This window comes from Haplochromis burtoni, unplaced genomic scaffold (genome assembly GCF_018398535.1).
Source record: "Haplochromis burtoni strain Fernald_Lab_line unplaced genomic scaffold, NCSU_Asbu1 Contig_13, whole genome shotgun sequence".
In the NCBI taxonomy this organism is placed as follows: Eukaryota; Metazoa; Chordata; class Actinopteri; order Cichliformes; family Cichlidae; genus Haplochromis; species Haplochromis burtoni.
In genome coordinates, this window is record NW_024582374.1 from 1,778,274 (window position 1) to 1,794,937 (window position 16,664).

General features: G+C 42.4%; 1 protein-coding gene across 4 annotated transcripts in view; it reads left to right on the forward strand.

Annotated features, from left to right (window-relative positions):
* crocc2 (ciliary rootlet coiled-coil, rootletin family member 2) overlaps nt 1-16,664 on the forward strand; it is a 44,876-nt gene that overhangs the window by 16,795 nt on the left and 11,417 nt on the right. For 2 of the 4 annotated variants that reach the window (XM_014332842.2, XM_014332846.2), the window contains exons 7-23: nt 859-1,003; nt 1,437-1,543; nt 2,081-2,287; nt 3,154-3,271; nt 3,422-3,511; nt 3,604-3,738; nt 4,750-4,949; nt 5,077-5,259; nt 5,688-5,832; nt 5,918-6,064; nt 6,457-6,687; nt 13,043-13,236; nt 13,687-13,814; nt 14,976-15,145; nt 15,222-15,401; nt 16,005-16,139; nt 16,231-16,374. In XM_014332842.2, the coding sequence (XP_014188328.1) occupies nt 859-1,003; nt 1,437-1,543; nt 2,081-2,287; nt 3,154-3,271; nt 3,422-3,511; nt 3,604-3,738; nt 4,750-4,949; nt 5,077-5,259; nt 5,688-5,832; nt 5,918-6,064; nt 6,457-6,687; nt 13,043-13,236; nt 13,687-13,814; nt 14,976-15,145; nt 15,222-15,401; nt 16,005-16,139; nt 16,231-16,374 (2,659 nt within the window). The remainder of the gene's footprint in view (nt 1-858; nt 1,004-1,436; nt 1,544-2,080; nt 2,288-3,153; nt 3,272-3,421; nt 3,512-3,603; nt 3,739-4,749; nt 4,950-5,076; nt 5,260-5,687; nt 5,833-5,917; nt 6,065-6,456; nt 6,688-13,042; nt 13,237-13,686; nt 13,815-14,975; nt 15,146-15,221; nt 15,402-16,004; nt 16,140-16,230; nt 16,375-16,664) is intronic. The other 2 variants (XM_014332844.2, XM_014332847.2) reach the window with 2 other exon arrangements.

The following is a 16,664-nucleotide window of genomic DNA, read 5'->3' on the forward strand; positions in this document are numbered from 1 at the left end:
TCGTCTTGAGAAGCAGAAATCAAGTTGAAATATTTCTGAGAAATGTTTGGATCAGAGATATTCCCAGTAGTCGCTCGAGCTTCCCTGCAGTTCTTCCTTTCCCCGTGCTGCAAGGGAGAGGCTGAAACCTGCCCTTGGCAAATGACCTCGGCATCCAATTTGTCAGAGAAAATTAGTGGGACTGTGTTGACTCTGTTCTCCAGAACATTTTAATAATGCTCCACATTAAACGTGGGCCAACCTCTGGAGCCGAGGCCAGATTTTAATGCCCAGTGATTTATACAATTATGGAGCTTTATTTGAAATACCCGTGGTGCAAAGTCTGCCAGCAATCAGTCATTTTTATTGCCTAAATATATCACTTATTGCAGAGTTACCAAGCTCTGTTCACTTTAGCACTTTGTGTAATATAAGTATAGTGTAGAGATAAGTCCCACAGCTACCACTTACAAGTCCTCATTATTGAATCCCTCTTTCCTCACATGTCAGTTCCCTTTTAACTCGATATCATCCCATTCATGCAAACAAGGGTTTGGCTGCTTCTCAGACAGATAACCAAGCAAAACAATGTAGCGTGCTTTACTGTAAGAGGGTGTGTGTTGAGTGTGAGAATGATGTAAACATTTGGTAAATGACTCTACAGGCAGATCTGGTTGATATTAAATCTTATTCAACACAGATATTGTAAAACTGTCACACATGTTTACCCTGTAAGCGCAGCTGGCAAGTGTGGATCTAAAAGAAATATATGTTTGAGTGATAATGCTGACTATAAGAAGTTTGGGTTCTCTGACAGGGTTTATAGGAGGCTGTCAACACGGCTATTTGTCACTTTGTCATACGATGGGTTTTTTCCAGGAGTGCCAGCCTCAGCCAAGTGAATTTCATGCTGCGGGAACAGCTGGACCAGGTGGGCACTGTCAACAAGGGGCTAACCGAGAGCTTATGGAAGGCCCGTGAAGATGCCGAGTCGTGTGATACTCGTTTGCGGAGAGAGCAAGAGGTGAGAAAAACCTCAGGAATGAGGTGCTTGAGGCAGAAAGGCAACAGGGTTCATCCCTTTCTGTATAGAGATTGTGCAATTAAACTCCTGTTGAGTTCACATGGGGTAGGAATTCCATTCATAGCCAGTTTTGTCAATTCATTCTCATTCCCTGTTCATTTCACTGCTATGATTTTTGAGTTGTTGTTTCCTGTGAAAACATTCCAACTGCTGAGGGGGAGGAAAATTTTGTGCAAACAATCTGGCGTTCGTGCTGTAAATGGGCTACATCTGTTGATTCAGGGAAATCCAATTATTTGTATGTTTGCCAGCGTGAGTCCAGGAGTTCTATTATTGCATCTGCTTGGGATCACAATAAAATTAAAGGTTGCTATAAGCAGCCCACACCACCTTAACGCCAGGTTCTACTCCGGTTTGCTGCTTGTCTCTGCAGACGTGTGCCTCCCGGTTGAGTCGGGAACAGGCTCATGTCAGAGCGCTGTGGCGCCAGGCCGCCTCCCTGCGGAGCAGTTTCACCCAGCTAAGGACGTTCACTGACAGGTGAGTGTGGCGTGCTGCCAGAATCCCTCCGGCAAGTCAGAATTCCACAAAACCCCCACCTTCTCCTGTGAGTCTCACGACTGTGACGACAATCCACCTCTCTCAGCCACACATCAAAGTGGAGCAGGTCAACAAGGTCATTGGCCCCTGCTTATTGTTTCTCACTGTGGGGAAATACTGCTCAAGGTGCCTGCACTCACTGTTAAAATCATCCATCAGGACGAAGCCTAAGCTGTTGTCTTCAGGGAGACTTGGCTTCTATAGTGCTGAACCACTGTATTGTAGAGTACTTTGCTTTTATAGTCAGTGCTCAGTTCATAGACAGCTTTGTCATGTCAGATGCTGAGCTGCAACTTAAACTTAAGACACTTCAAAGAGAGCTCAGTTCTCAGAGCTTAATCATGAGAGACATTCATCATCTTTTTTTTTAAAAATTAGGATAAAAGTTTGCAACTGAATGTAACCATCATCCGCTTTTCTTATGCTTTAAATAATTTCAAATGTCATAACACATTCTGCAATCCTTATTTTCAACAGAACTCTGTCTGATATGCGTACCGAGTGTGTCGCAGCTACCCAGCAGCTGCACGCTGCCTGTATGAATTTAGAGGCCAGAGTAACACAAGGAAGCCCCTGTGGTGGTGTGGAGATGTCCGCTCTGGAGAGGCAGCTGAAGGACAAGCTGAAAGAGGCTATGCAGCTTCAGGCTCAGTGCGATGCAGAGAAAGTCAAACTCAATTCCAGGTAAAGGCCTCCCCAAGTACAAATGTCAAGATTAAAGTCAACGTGTCAAGATTAAGTACAAGATGGTAAAGTTAAAGTCAACATCTCAGGATTAATGTCGGGATGTCAATATTAATATCAAGAACAAAGTCGAGATGTTTAGATAAAAGTCAAGATGATGAAAACGAGGTGAAATCTACTGAGTTAACTTTATTCTTGAAATGTAAAGTATAATATTGACTTTTTACTTTTTCTCTCAAAGCTTTAACTTTATTTTCAAAATGCCGAAACTCTTCTTCCTCGAACTTTTATTTTTTCAGCTCAGCTTTATTCCTGACATTTCAACTTTTTATTGACTTTATTCTCAAAAAGCAACATACCTAAAAGAAATCTACCATGTCTGTCTTTTAACTTAATGTGGTTCTTGTGTTCCTTTGTGAAAATGTCCTATGGTTACCTTCATTTTGTTTAACAACCATCCACCGCTGGTTTCAGACTGAATATAGTAACTGAGTAACTCAATCTGTGGGTTAGACTAACTGCTCTGGGCCATCACTATTCCATTTTCATAAACTGAAACAGGAATACTGGCTTCAAGGTCATGTGCAGTGCGATTGTTCGATCATTTAGGAAATTCTTATTTTTCTATGCCTGAATGAAAAGACAAGTATAATCCACTTGATGAAACCCCAAACCTTTATATATGGAGTAAATCTAGTTCTTTTATCTAGTAATGGGAATCAAGTCTTTTGTGCCATCTCTTGTAGACTATGAGCAGAACATGATAGCATTGATGGTCTAGAGGGAGGAGTACATCCCAGTCTCTTTCTGTCTTCTCCTTGATGTCTCCTGAACTCTCCTGAACCCTCTTTTCATGGTCTATCTAGAATCCTGGAACTGACCGACACAATGAAGCACCTCCAAAGCCAGAACAGTGAGAAAGATATCAGCCTCAACACCATGCAGATCAGTCTGGACAGGATGGTAGGACCTTGGGAATATATGGTAGGAGGTGACAGATAGCTAAATTGGCTCTAGTCTGGACCTGAGGCTTGATAAAGTCCATAACTTCCTAGTCTAGAGGGCTGCAGTCTGGGGAATGTCAGACTTACTCCATGTACGCTGCTTATCTGACTTAAATGGTTTCCTGCTCAGGAGACAAGGCGAACCGAGGATAAAGCAGAGATGGAAATACTCCACACAGAGATCCAAGCCCTCCAAAAGATTTTACACCATGTTCACCAGGTCGGAACAAAACAAAGTAGTGAATTAGATTGTGAAGCTGTTATGCAATGAAGTCAATAATGCCTTTTATTTTTACTATAATTTCTTTATAGTTAGTGAGCAGTGAGGGGGACGGCTGTGGCCCTGAGAGTGTGTCATCCTCGCCTCTTCATGGCCGTTCTCCTCTTAGGAACGCTACTGTGATATCAGTACAGAATGCTCTCTCCAAACACCAGAAACAAACACAGGTATAGCATTTATCTAACACACAGTCTGTGCGCTTCTTCAAATTTATATCTGCAAAAGTCAAACTTTTGGGCATATACTTGTAGTATGTAATTTCAAAGCAACAACAATCTCCCCACTTTGTAATAACAGTTTTGTGTTTATAAACACACGTAACACATGTGTTTATGTGTTAAGAGTGTGTTTGCTTTGCAGGTCTGTGTCTTTGATTACATGCTTTAACATTACCTGTGCCTCTTATCCACAATGAACTTTAAATAGTTTATTGCCTATAAATGGAATGAGCTACACAAAACTGTAAGGCCATTAACTACTACTATAAGCTACTATGAAGTGATTTTTTTTTCTTTTTTTTTACTTTTTCTGTGATCATTATTTGTCATATTTGTCAAGTTAAAAAAGTTCAAACTTAAAAAAAAGTTTAAAAAGTTAAAAAAGTTCCTACCTGAGCTGAGCTGATCAGAATCAGCTGATTTGTTTTTAGGGTGTTTAATGAAGACATGAAAAACTTTCATACCTTCACATTCTGAATATTTTCCAAGTAACAGGGCCACAAAGCACATAACGGAAACTTCGCAGGTTCAGAGTCAGTTCATTTTTGCAGTATTTTTGAGTCATTGTAGCTTTACAAATGCAGGAGAATGTGAAATTTTCAGGGCTGGAAAACACATTTAAGATCTGTTGATGCAACGTGGAAATGTAGTACTTTTACATCCTCTGCAAGTGTCACAGTCTAAACTCAGAATCGTGGGTTTGAATCCTTTGGCTTAAAGCGCCTTAAAGTGACTGTTGTTGTGACTTGGCGATTGTTGTTGTAATGTGGCGTTGTATGGGTAGAATTTAATGAATTGTATTGGCGATTCTAAATCAGCTTCAGGTATGAATGAGTGTGAATGGTTGTCTGTGTCTCTCTCATTGTTTCTTCTCATGTAACTCTGTGTCATGTCAATTTTTATGTTGCAGCCTTTCAAGCATAAAAAGCTCAATCACTCACACTGACATATAACCTGCAGGAGCTACGTGCACGTTTGGAGGCTGCTCTGGAGCAAGTGGATACACTGCGCGAACACCAGCAAGAGAGGGACGCTGAGAGGAGAGAGTTGGAGCAGAAGATTCAGGATGTGAGGCGGGAAAGTCAGGAGGATAAAAAAGCTCTGGAAGAAAGCCTCAGGGACAGCAACAGATATCGCCGCTCACTGGAGCTCATCTCCAGGTACATCCTCACCAATTACTTCTACTTCTTTTTCTTGACTACACTTTGATTTTGGCATTTAGAAAGCTATTGAACATGCTTTGTCTCTTTCATGTCCACTGCTTATTTCTTTCACCACATCACACAGTGAAAAAAGCAGCTTGGAGAAGCTGCTGTCGGGGATTCAGCAGGAAGTGGACTCCCAGCGTGCTGAGATGGAGGTACTACGGAGCTCCTCGCTAGAACTTCAGAGACAGAGGGATCTCCTGAGGCAGCAAAGGGAGGATCTAGAGATGCAGCTGGCACGCCAGAACACGGAGGCCCAAAGAGGGTACAGCAAGATCACAGAGAATGACCATTACACAAAGCACATCCTGACAGGCGTGATTGTTTTCAAGGCCCGTTTGTTTAGAGTTCAGATCAGTAACACATGTCATTCTCCAGCCGGCAATGCACCCACATGACATTTGGATGAAAATGTAAATGATTTACATAGCATTACTGCACTCATGCATGAGGGATACTTTTCTTTCCCATTTTCAGGGTTTCTTGGGCTAAAAAATTTGATTAGCTGAGAATTGGAGAAGGACATGCAATTGAACAAAAAACCAGAAAAACAGAAAAAAGAAAACTCGGCACTTATGCCAACATTTCTTCATTTTTTTTTTAAGTACAGATGGATTACTGTTAAAGGGATCGTGTGTGAGACCAGCAGAACAGTGGTGGAGAGTTAAACATGTGATATAATTTCTGTTTCAGTGAGAGGAGTTTGCAGGAGCTCGAAGGGAAGCACTCGGATCTGCGCAGGGAGCTTGTGATGGTGAAGGAGGCTTTGAGCCAAATCACCCTGCAGAAGGAGGTGTTGGAGGATGACAAGGCCAGCCTCACCCTGGCTCTCTCCAAGGTTAACAGCTCAGCTCCTCAGCGCAAGTTTTGCAAAGTTTCTCTGAGATCTGTCATAATTCTTTTAATATTATTTCACTCCGCAGATTGAGTCTCAGAGTGCTGCGCAGGAACTGGCCTTCAACAAACTCCAGAATCAGGAGGCGGCGCTGAAAGATTCTCTCGACAAAATGGCCGCCCTTAGTGAAGGCTTAGCAAAAGACAAGGTGGAGCTCAGTCGTATTCTGCTGCAGGTCAGTAGCCATGCAGTTCCCCCATAACATACAAAAAAAGTAGAGAGCACGAGGTGAGGTGACTAACTTGCTCTGCTGTGTGCTGCACTGTGAGTCACAGATCTGTCATCAGGTGCTCCCAAACTTACAGTATATAAATCATATAACTAATATACAAAGACTATAGGGTTGATTTTGATCAAGAGCATATTATTTGATATTATTGACTTGGAAAATTTCTCTTGGTCTCACAAAGTCATATAGCTCTACTCTATACCTGCAGTTTTTGTATCCTGGTGATCGCTGAAATGAAAGTTAATTTAGAAAATAAATAAGTGCCCAGAGGTGTAACCAAGCAGACTTGCTACTAGAAGGAAAGGAAGTAAAATGAAATATCCTGGCTTCCCTTCCAGACAGAAGGAGAGAAGACGGAGCTCTGTGAACGTAGACGGGAAGCCGAGGCGGAGCGGGCAGCAGCCAGAGAGGATGCAGCGCGGGCACAAAAGGAGATGATGGATCTGCTCGCCGAGAAGCAAGCCCTGGAGAGCTCCCACAGCCACTTGCCGGATCTCTGCCAGAAGCTAGAAGCAGAGCTGAGTCTCCTGCAGAAGGAGAAAGCTCAGGCTCTGGAGAAGCGCTCGCAGGTCAGGCCGCTCACGCTCCTCCCTGCTCCCGACGCCTTGGAGAATTGGCTGGTGTTATTAACAGCTTTCAGCAGGTTCACGGAGCTTGTTGTCACATTAAAATGCATAGGAGGTCCTGGATGCATCTGCTGTGTTTTTTCCTCTCACATTTGATATGCAGCGCTCCACTGTGTGTTTTATATGTAACTTGGGACATAACAAGCAGAGGACCTTGGTGAACAAATGTGAACTGGAAAAGATAAATAGACAGACATATAATATCCAGCAGGAGTTTTGGTGAAAGCAGCAATAAATTAACACCTAAAGTATTTCCATTCTTCCTCAGCAGATCCAGATCCCCCTGTTCCGTCCTCTAAAGAATGAAAAGAATCCTCTCCTGCTGTATTATCTGTTCTGAATGTGAAACTGGGATATCCATGTTGATCTGAGCAAAAATATAACAAACCTAAAAAATCTGACAAATTCCATCCAAACATTTTTAGATAGCTTATCTGTAAAAATAAATCAAACTTGGATGAAGCAAACCCTGTAGCGGCGTGCATCGCACTGAGCTCATGTTTCATCCCCATATTGGGGGCCTACACACATCCATAACATTGGTGTAATTCATCCACTTGAATATTTACCTAAGGAGAGGCTGAAAGACATTGTGTGCTAATATTTAGTTAGTGTGAGTTCATTTTTTTGTTTGGTCCAAAATCAAATTATAGTGATTGTTGCTTTTCAAACATTCTGCCGCAGTGAAATATTAGAAGTAGCAGGGGTTGGTTAAATATAGTGTGCTAGTGTGTCAGTAACTGGTACAGTATATTAGGGTCATTCTGAGTACTTACTGATAAGACTAATCACACCTTAAACACTGGTCAGCACCCATTAATATTTCAATACACTGCACCAACTTATTGTCTCTGATGTAGAGGAACACAAACAGCCATTGATGCAATGCATGTTTGACCGGTTTTCTAATAATTCACTGGTGGAAACTTCAAAAGTGTCTTTTAAGTTAAACTTCAAGACTCAGCATGTGGAATAGGTGGCTACTCAGAACAAGTTACAGCACTGGAAAGACTTCATATGGAATCACCCGACTAGTGTCGTGTGAAAAAGCAAGTTTAGTACAGCCAGTTAATATCTAGCTTGTAGAACCACCTTTATATAAGCAATAAGTTGATTGTTTTTTTTGTATGATATTTTCAGTCTTTCGCATGGTTGTGGATGAATTTTGGCCCGCTCTTCTTTACAGGGTTGCTTCAGTTCATTGTGGTTTGCAGGTGTTTAAATATGCGCAGCTCTCTTATGGTCTTGAAGCCTGGACTTTGAGTTTGTCATTGCAAAACCGTGATTCCTTTTTTTCTCCCACTCTGTTGTACATTTGCTGCAGTTCTTGGGGTCATTGTCCTGTTGCATGAGCCAGTTTGGGCCAAGCTTTGGCTTTCATACAGATGGCCTCACATTTTACTCTAAAAAACCTTTGGCATGCAGAGGAGTTCGTGGTTGATTCTTTGACTGCAAAGTGCATCACATCATCAGCCCTCCTTCGTTGTGTTGACAGTTGATATGAGATTTTTGTGCTGTGTTATTTTTCTCCAAAAGTGGTGGTGTCTTATGGTCAAACATCTCCCCTTTGGTTGTGTCTGTCAAAAGATGCAAGTGTGTGAACAAATTGTGGTGTCACATTGGTTATAGAGAAGAGGCTTCTTCTTGCCAACCCTTCCAAATAAGCCATACTTGTTCTTTTTTTGCCCCCCTTGTACTTCGATGAGTCTTTACACACTAACTAAGGCTGTAGAGAGATGAGACAGTCTGACATTGGGGTGAATTCACACTTCTGGGAAGGCTTTGGTTGTGTGTTAACACACACTGTAATGCTCCAGATCAGACAAAATTTGTACTTTTATAAAAGCTGTTGACACTTAATAGTGATCTACTAATTAAGTGCATCTTTTTAACATATGGCTGCTACCTACCCTTTTAATTCCTACAGAAGCTGTGAGAGTGGAACCCTGTGAAGCTTCTTTCGCCATATGTATATATTGTATGTATTATATTTTGTATAAAAAAAAAAATGTAAGGTTGGACCCGGGAAGCTTTATTCACAGTAAGACAAGAAAAAATGGGCGTGTGTTACTCAGGTGGCTGCTAACAGCGGTAATGGAGCTCTGGGAGAATCTTTGAAATGGGAGAGAATCAGTTAATGAAGTCCAGAGCTGTGAGGTCGCCTGAGATTGCTTAATGATTCTCAGCTTAGAAATCTTACTTTGTCCAGGGAGAAGGGTGAGACAAGGGAGGGGTAGCTGGTAGGCAGGCTGGCAAATACTTGTTTCCAAAGAAAGTCAGAAAACATGAATGCAGATGAAGAACAAATCCGACTGTGGTCTTTTGACTCCACTATAGGCAGCAGGGAGGTTTCAAAAGCAGTAAAGCAAGAACTCCAGGAGGTAAACTGGGAAGCAGATCAAACGCAAGAGTTACTTTGCGAAACTTGCAGAAATCTCAGTTACACAAGGTTGGCCGATTTACCACCAAAGTGGAGGCGACAATCTGGTGGAGACACTGCCACAGCCGGTCCTTAAGTACCTAGTACTGATGAAGGTAATGAGTTGCATGTGTGCAGAAACAAACCCGAGAAACGACAGCTCTGCCCAGCTCTTCACCTGAGAGCAAGACAGAGAGAGAGAGAGAGAGAGAGAGAGAGAGAGAAAGCCTGACCCGGAAACCGACAGCATATACTCATATGAACTGAAAGCTCTTGTGCTTATTATAGAAGCAAATCAATATGCTTTTAAATTAAAATAAAAAAACAAACCTTCCCTCAAAGTGATTCAGTCCATTCTTCAACTTATTTTCTTTGCAAACTTAAAACAAAGGATGTGTGAGACATTTATTATTTATTTTTGGAACCATTTTGTTAGTTCCATTATTTCACGGTTGAGTCATGTTTCAGTGCAGTTACTATACTGTTACAGGGCACTGTGTCTCCTAATGAATGTTTATGGAGGCAGGAGGTCTGTCTAAATTTAAAATCATTAGAGCCAAATTTTTTAGTGGTTTAGTATTTATTTCTGCTAGAATTTTCATGTTCCACAGGGTTCACCCACCTAAAAGGCTCATTGTCCTCCCCAAAAGACACATCACTGTAGTTTCCAGGTCTGAAATCTTAAACCAAAGAAATTATTTAAACTCGCAATCTTTGTAATGGCCTCCAGGGGGCCACAGCTCTAGTTCCAAAAAGACTCCATATATAGATGTCTGTGTGAAAATAGCCGTCAGCTCATAGCTGGACTGGCCATCGGGCGTGGGCCGCTGGCGATTTTTTGTTTTTATGGGCCGATGGATTTTTTTTAAAAATTTTTTTAGGAAGGGTATATATAACGAAAGGTGTTGGATTGGCCAATTGGTCATGATCGACTCTGGGCTGGACCAATTACAGCCGAGGAGGCTGAATGCACCCGCCCCCTTGTTTAACAATCACGTGATTTTTGCGCATTGCATGCCGGGAACTCGTGGCAAAACAATCCAAGTACCGCATCAAATGCAAGCATTTGCAGCACCGCAAAACGTTCATTCTTCGATTCCAATACCTTCTTGTTTTTTCTTTGCCGCACAAAAAAGGAATGTACAAAACAAAAGGAGAACAATGCCGGTCCGTACAAAGACAGACTCGACGAAAAGACAAAGAAAAGATACGAGGAAAAAATCAAAGGTGTGAAAGGGTCAGACCCTTACGAGCACGCAGAGGGACAAAAGACGTTAGCGTGCTGCCCAACTTTCACCACGCTCATATTTATAATTACACGATTCTTGGAGTGAGTGCATACACTCATGAAGTTTAGTAACTTCAGGTCACTGCAACAAGCCCAGGTACAGTTTACGGACGGATGGGTACAGGACCTTGAAACGCACCGTGTAGAACGAAGGACCATCGTATGAACAAAGGTAAGTTTACCAGTCTCACAAATCGTCGTCATAAATACACATTCGTTAACCGTTTATTAATATAACCTTTGAGCTCAACGGTAATTAATTAGTAGTGGAAATGATTTCTGGTTCATTACAGAAATGTAGCAGTGACAATAATATTGTATGCTGTAATCGTACTGGACAATTAGTGATACAAAACAACTGTTTTATCCTGTGAATAAAAGCATATGTTTTTGTCAATGTACCATGGTAATAACAGGAGTGAAACGCAATATTGTGTCAGGACAATTCACTATTTATGCACAATAAATAAAGGAGCATAGTGCAACAATTTCTGTTCAGCGCCAGACTTGCTTGTAACCTATATCACCAATTATGTTAAGAAAAATGACGCATTAACTACTAAAAAACTCTGACCTTTGTGGGAATGCTTGGAGCAGACTAACATGTGAGCTGGAATGTTCTGGGACATTATATTTGGTATATCCGGACCAGACCATCCGTCAGCTCTTACTTCGGAAACATGGCTTAAAAAATTTCTCTTCAACGATGTAATCCGATAAAAAAAAAAAAAAGATCGGCTTCCCGTGGCTGTCATGCGACCGGCTGTTGCAGTTAATAATACAACAGCTTCTTGCCATTTTTTGTGTTTCTTTTTATCGCTGTGTAACTGAGTTCAATTGAAAGCCTGCGTGCGCTAGTACCTCTTGCCACAAGTTCCCAGAATCCTTTGCGGTTTTACCCCTGAATGACGTCACATTTTCAATCTTTATCCTGGTGGGCCGGTCTCTAGTCAAAATGCCCGGGCCGATTTTTTGTCCCAGTCCAGCCTTGCGTCAGCTCCTCTACTCTGTGACCTCAGGGAACAATTTACTAATTGATTGCTTTTTTTTTAGGCCATATTCAATCAAACATGAACTTTATTTGAGAAATTGTGATGAGTTTTGGAGTCAGAAAAGGGGATTATCCAGGGTATAATCATGAGATAGTCCTCAGTTTCACAGTCAGATCTGCCCCTCATTTCAAGACACTAAGATGGCAACAGGACTTCACTAACCACTGGTTGAAGTCATGGTGTCCCTCTCTCCACTCCTCTGCTACCCTGTGTCTTCTTCAGTTTGGATATTGCTGAAATACAAGTTGTTCAAAAGGCATCTCTGAACCACATCAGCTAATTTGCTTTCAGATGGAAAGGAGCAGCAGCGCTAAACTCAAGGGCTATGTTGGAACCTCACCCCGCCCCCCACATAGCAAGCAGGTCTGGCCCGGATTTGGTATCAAGCCGGCACTGCTGGCTGACTTCTAGCACGATAAGACATATGTCATCCAGATATGGGTCAGGTCTGGCAATGTAGCCACTGTTTATGCGATGGAATGCCATATCTGGCCGATTGTGGTTTGGTTTATGTGGCCCAGGCTCATAGAAAACAGGTCTGGCCCGGATCCGGCATCAAGCTGGCACTTCTGACTGACCGGTGTCATGGCAGGGTGTATGTCAACCAGATGTGGGCCAGGTCTGGCAATGATGGCACTATTTATGTTCCTATTTTCCTATTTTAGTTAGAAGATCCAAATGTCTTGTTGCAATACTATACTGCTATGGTAGCCAAAGTTTCAAATGCAGGTTTGACAGGTTTGTGAGTGGGCACTTTATCCAAAACCTATTGAGGGTTTACTCATGTTTACCACTGGGTGGTTGTAGCTCAGGAGGTAGAGCAGGTCACCTACTGATCGGAAGGTTAGTGGTTCGATCCCTGGCTCCTCCAGTCTGCATGCCAAGAATGTGAATGTATATGAATTTAGTTAGGACGCACTTGGTTTAGAGAAAATGGGTGAATGTAGCATGTTGTATAGAACACTTTCAGTAATCTTGAATAGTGAAAAGCGCTACATAAGAATCAGTCCATTCACTGTCTGAACAGAGTTTTGTCATGTTACTTTTGCACTATTATGCACATGTTGTTATTACATGGCTTGATTAAGGTACACATTAGGCTGACATCTGGGGCCAGAGCTGAAACTTCTGGGCAATGACAGGGCCACCAGTGTGTCTGCAACTGGTCTTGTGCTGGCCCATGTGTGGGCCACCTCTGGCAAACCTGATCTGGGCCACCGAAGGGCCGTCATTCTTTGCGGTATGTGGGCCATGTGTAAGCACATTGTGTGGGCCAGATCCAATCCATACCAATGTTGCTATGTGGGCCCTTATATCCATGGTTTTTCTTTATTTCATTCCTTCAGTTGCCACACGCAGGTCGTGGCCATAGGTGAGGGTATCCATCTGTCTCCCACTTGTCACGAACAAGACTCTGGCTGAAAATAATCAAAAATGTATTTGTCATAAGTCTGTTGTGAATTGCAAATGCAATATTTTAATGTTTATAATGATGTTGTGTAAAGAAATGGTTTTTTTTCTGCCTGTGCTCGTCTCCAGGTCAAAAGGCAGTTGCAATCTGTGACAGAGGAGCTGTGTGCGTGCAAGAAGGAGCTTGAGACACAGACCGCAGCCATAAAGAGAGCTACCCATGACAGGGAGGAGTTGGCCAAGGACAAGGCAGCTCTGGATGTCAAGCTAAATTCCGCTGACCGAAAGGCCTGTGGTTTCACGCAGGAGCTGGTTGCATTGAGGTCTGTGTGTGTGTTTGTGCGTATTTATTTGTGTGGTTGGACCTCTGAAATGTTTGGGACCAATTTGATATTTAAAACCAGCTTCACCAGTTTGTTTTTTAGCATTTGCATTCAGCATAAATTGGAGTTAGGCTTGTATCAGTAATGTTTAGTTTGAGAGTGCAAGGAATGAATGTAAGTGAGCACAGTGTCCTCAAAAGCATGGGTGTATCTCTGTGTGTTTGTTTAAATAAAACCAACTGCCGTCGGGTATTTACGGTCATTTTGACTTTTTTAAACAAATTTTACTTTCTAAAGCGTAGCGAGTCTCGTGTAACAAGAGTCTTTAAGTAACATGGTTTTATTTGGAAACTACGCTTGTGATGGATTATTGGGTTTTATGACCTTCTACACCTAAAAGGTTCAAAGGTCTTTTTTCAGCACTCAGACCGTTTTACCACTGTGTTGCAGAGCAGAGAAGGAGTCCCTGGAGACCGCCCTTTTCGAGAGCCAGGAGCTTGCCTCGTCTCTGGAGGCCGAGCGCTCCAGGTTGGAGGGGGAGAGGCGCGGCTTGCTTTCAGCTAACGAGGCCTTGACGCGTGAGTAGCCCTCTCCCTCAGAGACCCCACTGTTCTCTTTGCCAAGCCCCCCGGCCGTGAAGCCTTTCCAGCAACCCACAAGAGATCCATATTTCAGCTGTGAGCTCTGCAACAGCTGGGCTGCAGCATCACTGGAGCTGCTTTCTCAGCTGACCAGGGTCTCACCACTCTGCACACACATAGGCATGAATCAGATAAGCAGGGGTTAAAGTGAACTGAAACGATCCAGAACAGCCCTGCGGCAGCTTTAGTTGATCAGTGGTTATATCTGATAGGCAGTTTAATACATATTATTATAAATTAAGTTAATTTTCTCTGTGCCGCAGTCTGGCTTTGCTTACAGTTGATGCCATGGAGACACTTGCTCAACAAATCAGAAAATAATATTATCCCATGGTCACGCCTGCATACTTCACACACATCCTTTTAGACTCCCCTGCAGATGTGGTATTTTTCTTTTCTTGCTATAAAACAAGTACCACAGGACGGGAGTGAGTATAATTTTTTTTTCTTTTAAGTGGCAGGTAAACCTAAATTAAACTATTCAAACTTCATCAAAAACAAAAAACCTGCTGTAACTGAAAAATGTTATGTTTGGGAACGTCACTCTCAGAGATAGAAAGGTTATTTTGAAGAGTAAACATGCCTCAACAAGAGATATTTGACAAACACATTTAAAGCTTGCATGTAATGTTACCACTTTTTTCAGAGATAGTGTAAAAGGTCTTAAATTGAACGATAATGAGTTTCTGTTTCTTAAAGGTTTTATTTAAGTTTCTGTGAGTTTAACAGCTGCAGTTCAAACTGGTTAGTTTGACTTACCGTGGTAAAGCGTGGCGCTTGTGGTGTCCATGGTCAGTGTTTGGTTAGGTATTGGGTAACAGTTAAGTTTGAATTTAAGCTAAAGAAGATGTTTAGCGTCATTTGCCAAGTTCCACTTTTATACTAGCTTTATGTAACATCCACTTACGCTGCATTTCGTATTGTATTAGTTTGTCCTTTCTGTCCACTGCACCTCAAGATCTTTGGGTCTACAAATGAGTGCCATTAAGCTAGCATGTTCTTTGATAAAAACTGAATAAAATATTGCTGCTTCTGTAACATCAGTGGTTTTTAAAGTTTGTCTGCAACTGAGGTACATGGATGTATTTACCTGTGCAGGTGAAGCTGCTCAGATGCGAGCAGATGCTGAACGGCAATGTGCACAAGCAAAAGAAGAAAGAAGTAAGTTGGAGGAAAAGCTGGCTCAAGTTGAGAGGAGTACCCTGCTGACTTTGACCAGCAAACAGCAAATTCACAGAGAGCAGCTCGAAGCAGAACGTCAGCAGAAGGTGCACTTTGAATTTGCTGGTCTCACTGTCTATTAATCTGTTAATTGTACTGAAGTGTCTGTTTGCTGGTCCTTAGGAGCAGCAGCGTGCAGAGCTGATGCTTCAGCGGGAGCAGGCCGAGGAGCAGCTGCGCAGACAGTGTGAGGAGCTGCGTGCGCACAGCCAGAAGGAGCTGCAGCAGGTGCGAGAAGAGCTGGCCAGGCTGAAGCAGGAGTTCGGCCAAAGTCTCCTGCAGGCTGAGAATGAAAAGCAGCAGGTACATGAGGTGGTCTTTGCAGGTTTCTTATGGTTCTTATGATTGTCAGTGATGTTTAAAATGTTTGTGTATTTAAAGGTAGGCCAGGGGACGACATCGTAATTCTGAGCATGCAGAAGATCTGCAGATGAAATATAAAAGGACTGGAAGATAATACAATTCCTAAAGAAAGCAGAAGAAGCATGAGTTACAACAGAAAAATGAAAAAAACCTGACAGAGACAAGCATTTTAAAAATGTACTCAAACAGGGTTGCGTGCAGGTATAACCAGTGAGAGGAGGAAAAACACAATCAGGTGAAGGCAATCAAGGAAACATGAAGAAAGGACCTTAAAGTAAAGGAGAATAGCACAGAAAAACAATAGTTAAAGTAAACCAGGAAGTGGAAATGAGGAAGACAAAGGTTCAAATTCATTGGTAAGACAGAGGGAGACAAAGACAGGGAAAGAGTGCAGACACTAGGACAATATAAAAATTACTGACAGTAAATGACAAGTACGAACTGTGGAACCGATTTCTTTTTGTCCAAGAACCAGTGGCCAAGTCAGCTTCTTTTTCTGAGCTACGTATGAATGATTCTGACCTCGCAGTGTGTTTTGATCAGGCTTTGTCTCAGATGGAGGCAGAGAAGGCTGTCCTCACAGAGAAGCTAGCATCCCTGCGAGAGGACCTGGCCACAGCGGAAATGGATATGGAACGCCTGCAGAGGGAATCACTTCGCAAACAGGAGCAGGACAAGGTAAAAATATGACGGGAGCATACTGGCTCTGTTCACGTTTCCTTGCCGTGTTGTAACTCGGCTGACCGGTTTGTGTTTTCATATGCTGCAGAACCAAATGGCTGTCCTGCAGTCTGAGCTGCGCGAACTGCAGCTGCATTTTGAAGAGTCTTTGAACTCGCATGAGAGTGACAAAAAGAGTCTCACTGAGCAGGTCAGAGAGTTGAACCAGCAGAGAGAGCATGCGCAACACGAGGTGGGAACTTTTAAAAAAAGTTGATGTAAGATTTTAACTTAACCTATTTTGAGTTTATTCTCACGAGTATCGTAGATCAGACCAATCTGTATTCACTGTAATACATAATCATTGTGAATTAAATACCAGCCACAGGTACCAACCAAAGGACCCTGAAACATGACTTGTTTTCTGTGATTATACTTTCACCACATAATATCTAGGAAGGTACCGTGTCTCTTGTTTTTTTGTTTTTTTAAATATATGGTGTATCAGTTGGCTCTCACTAAATTGGCACAGGTTTGTACAGT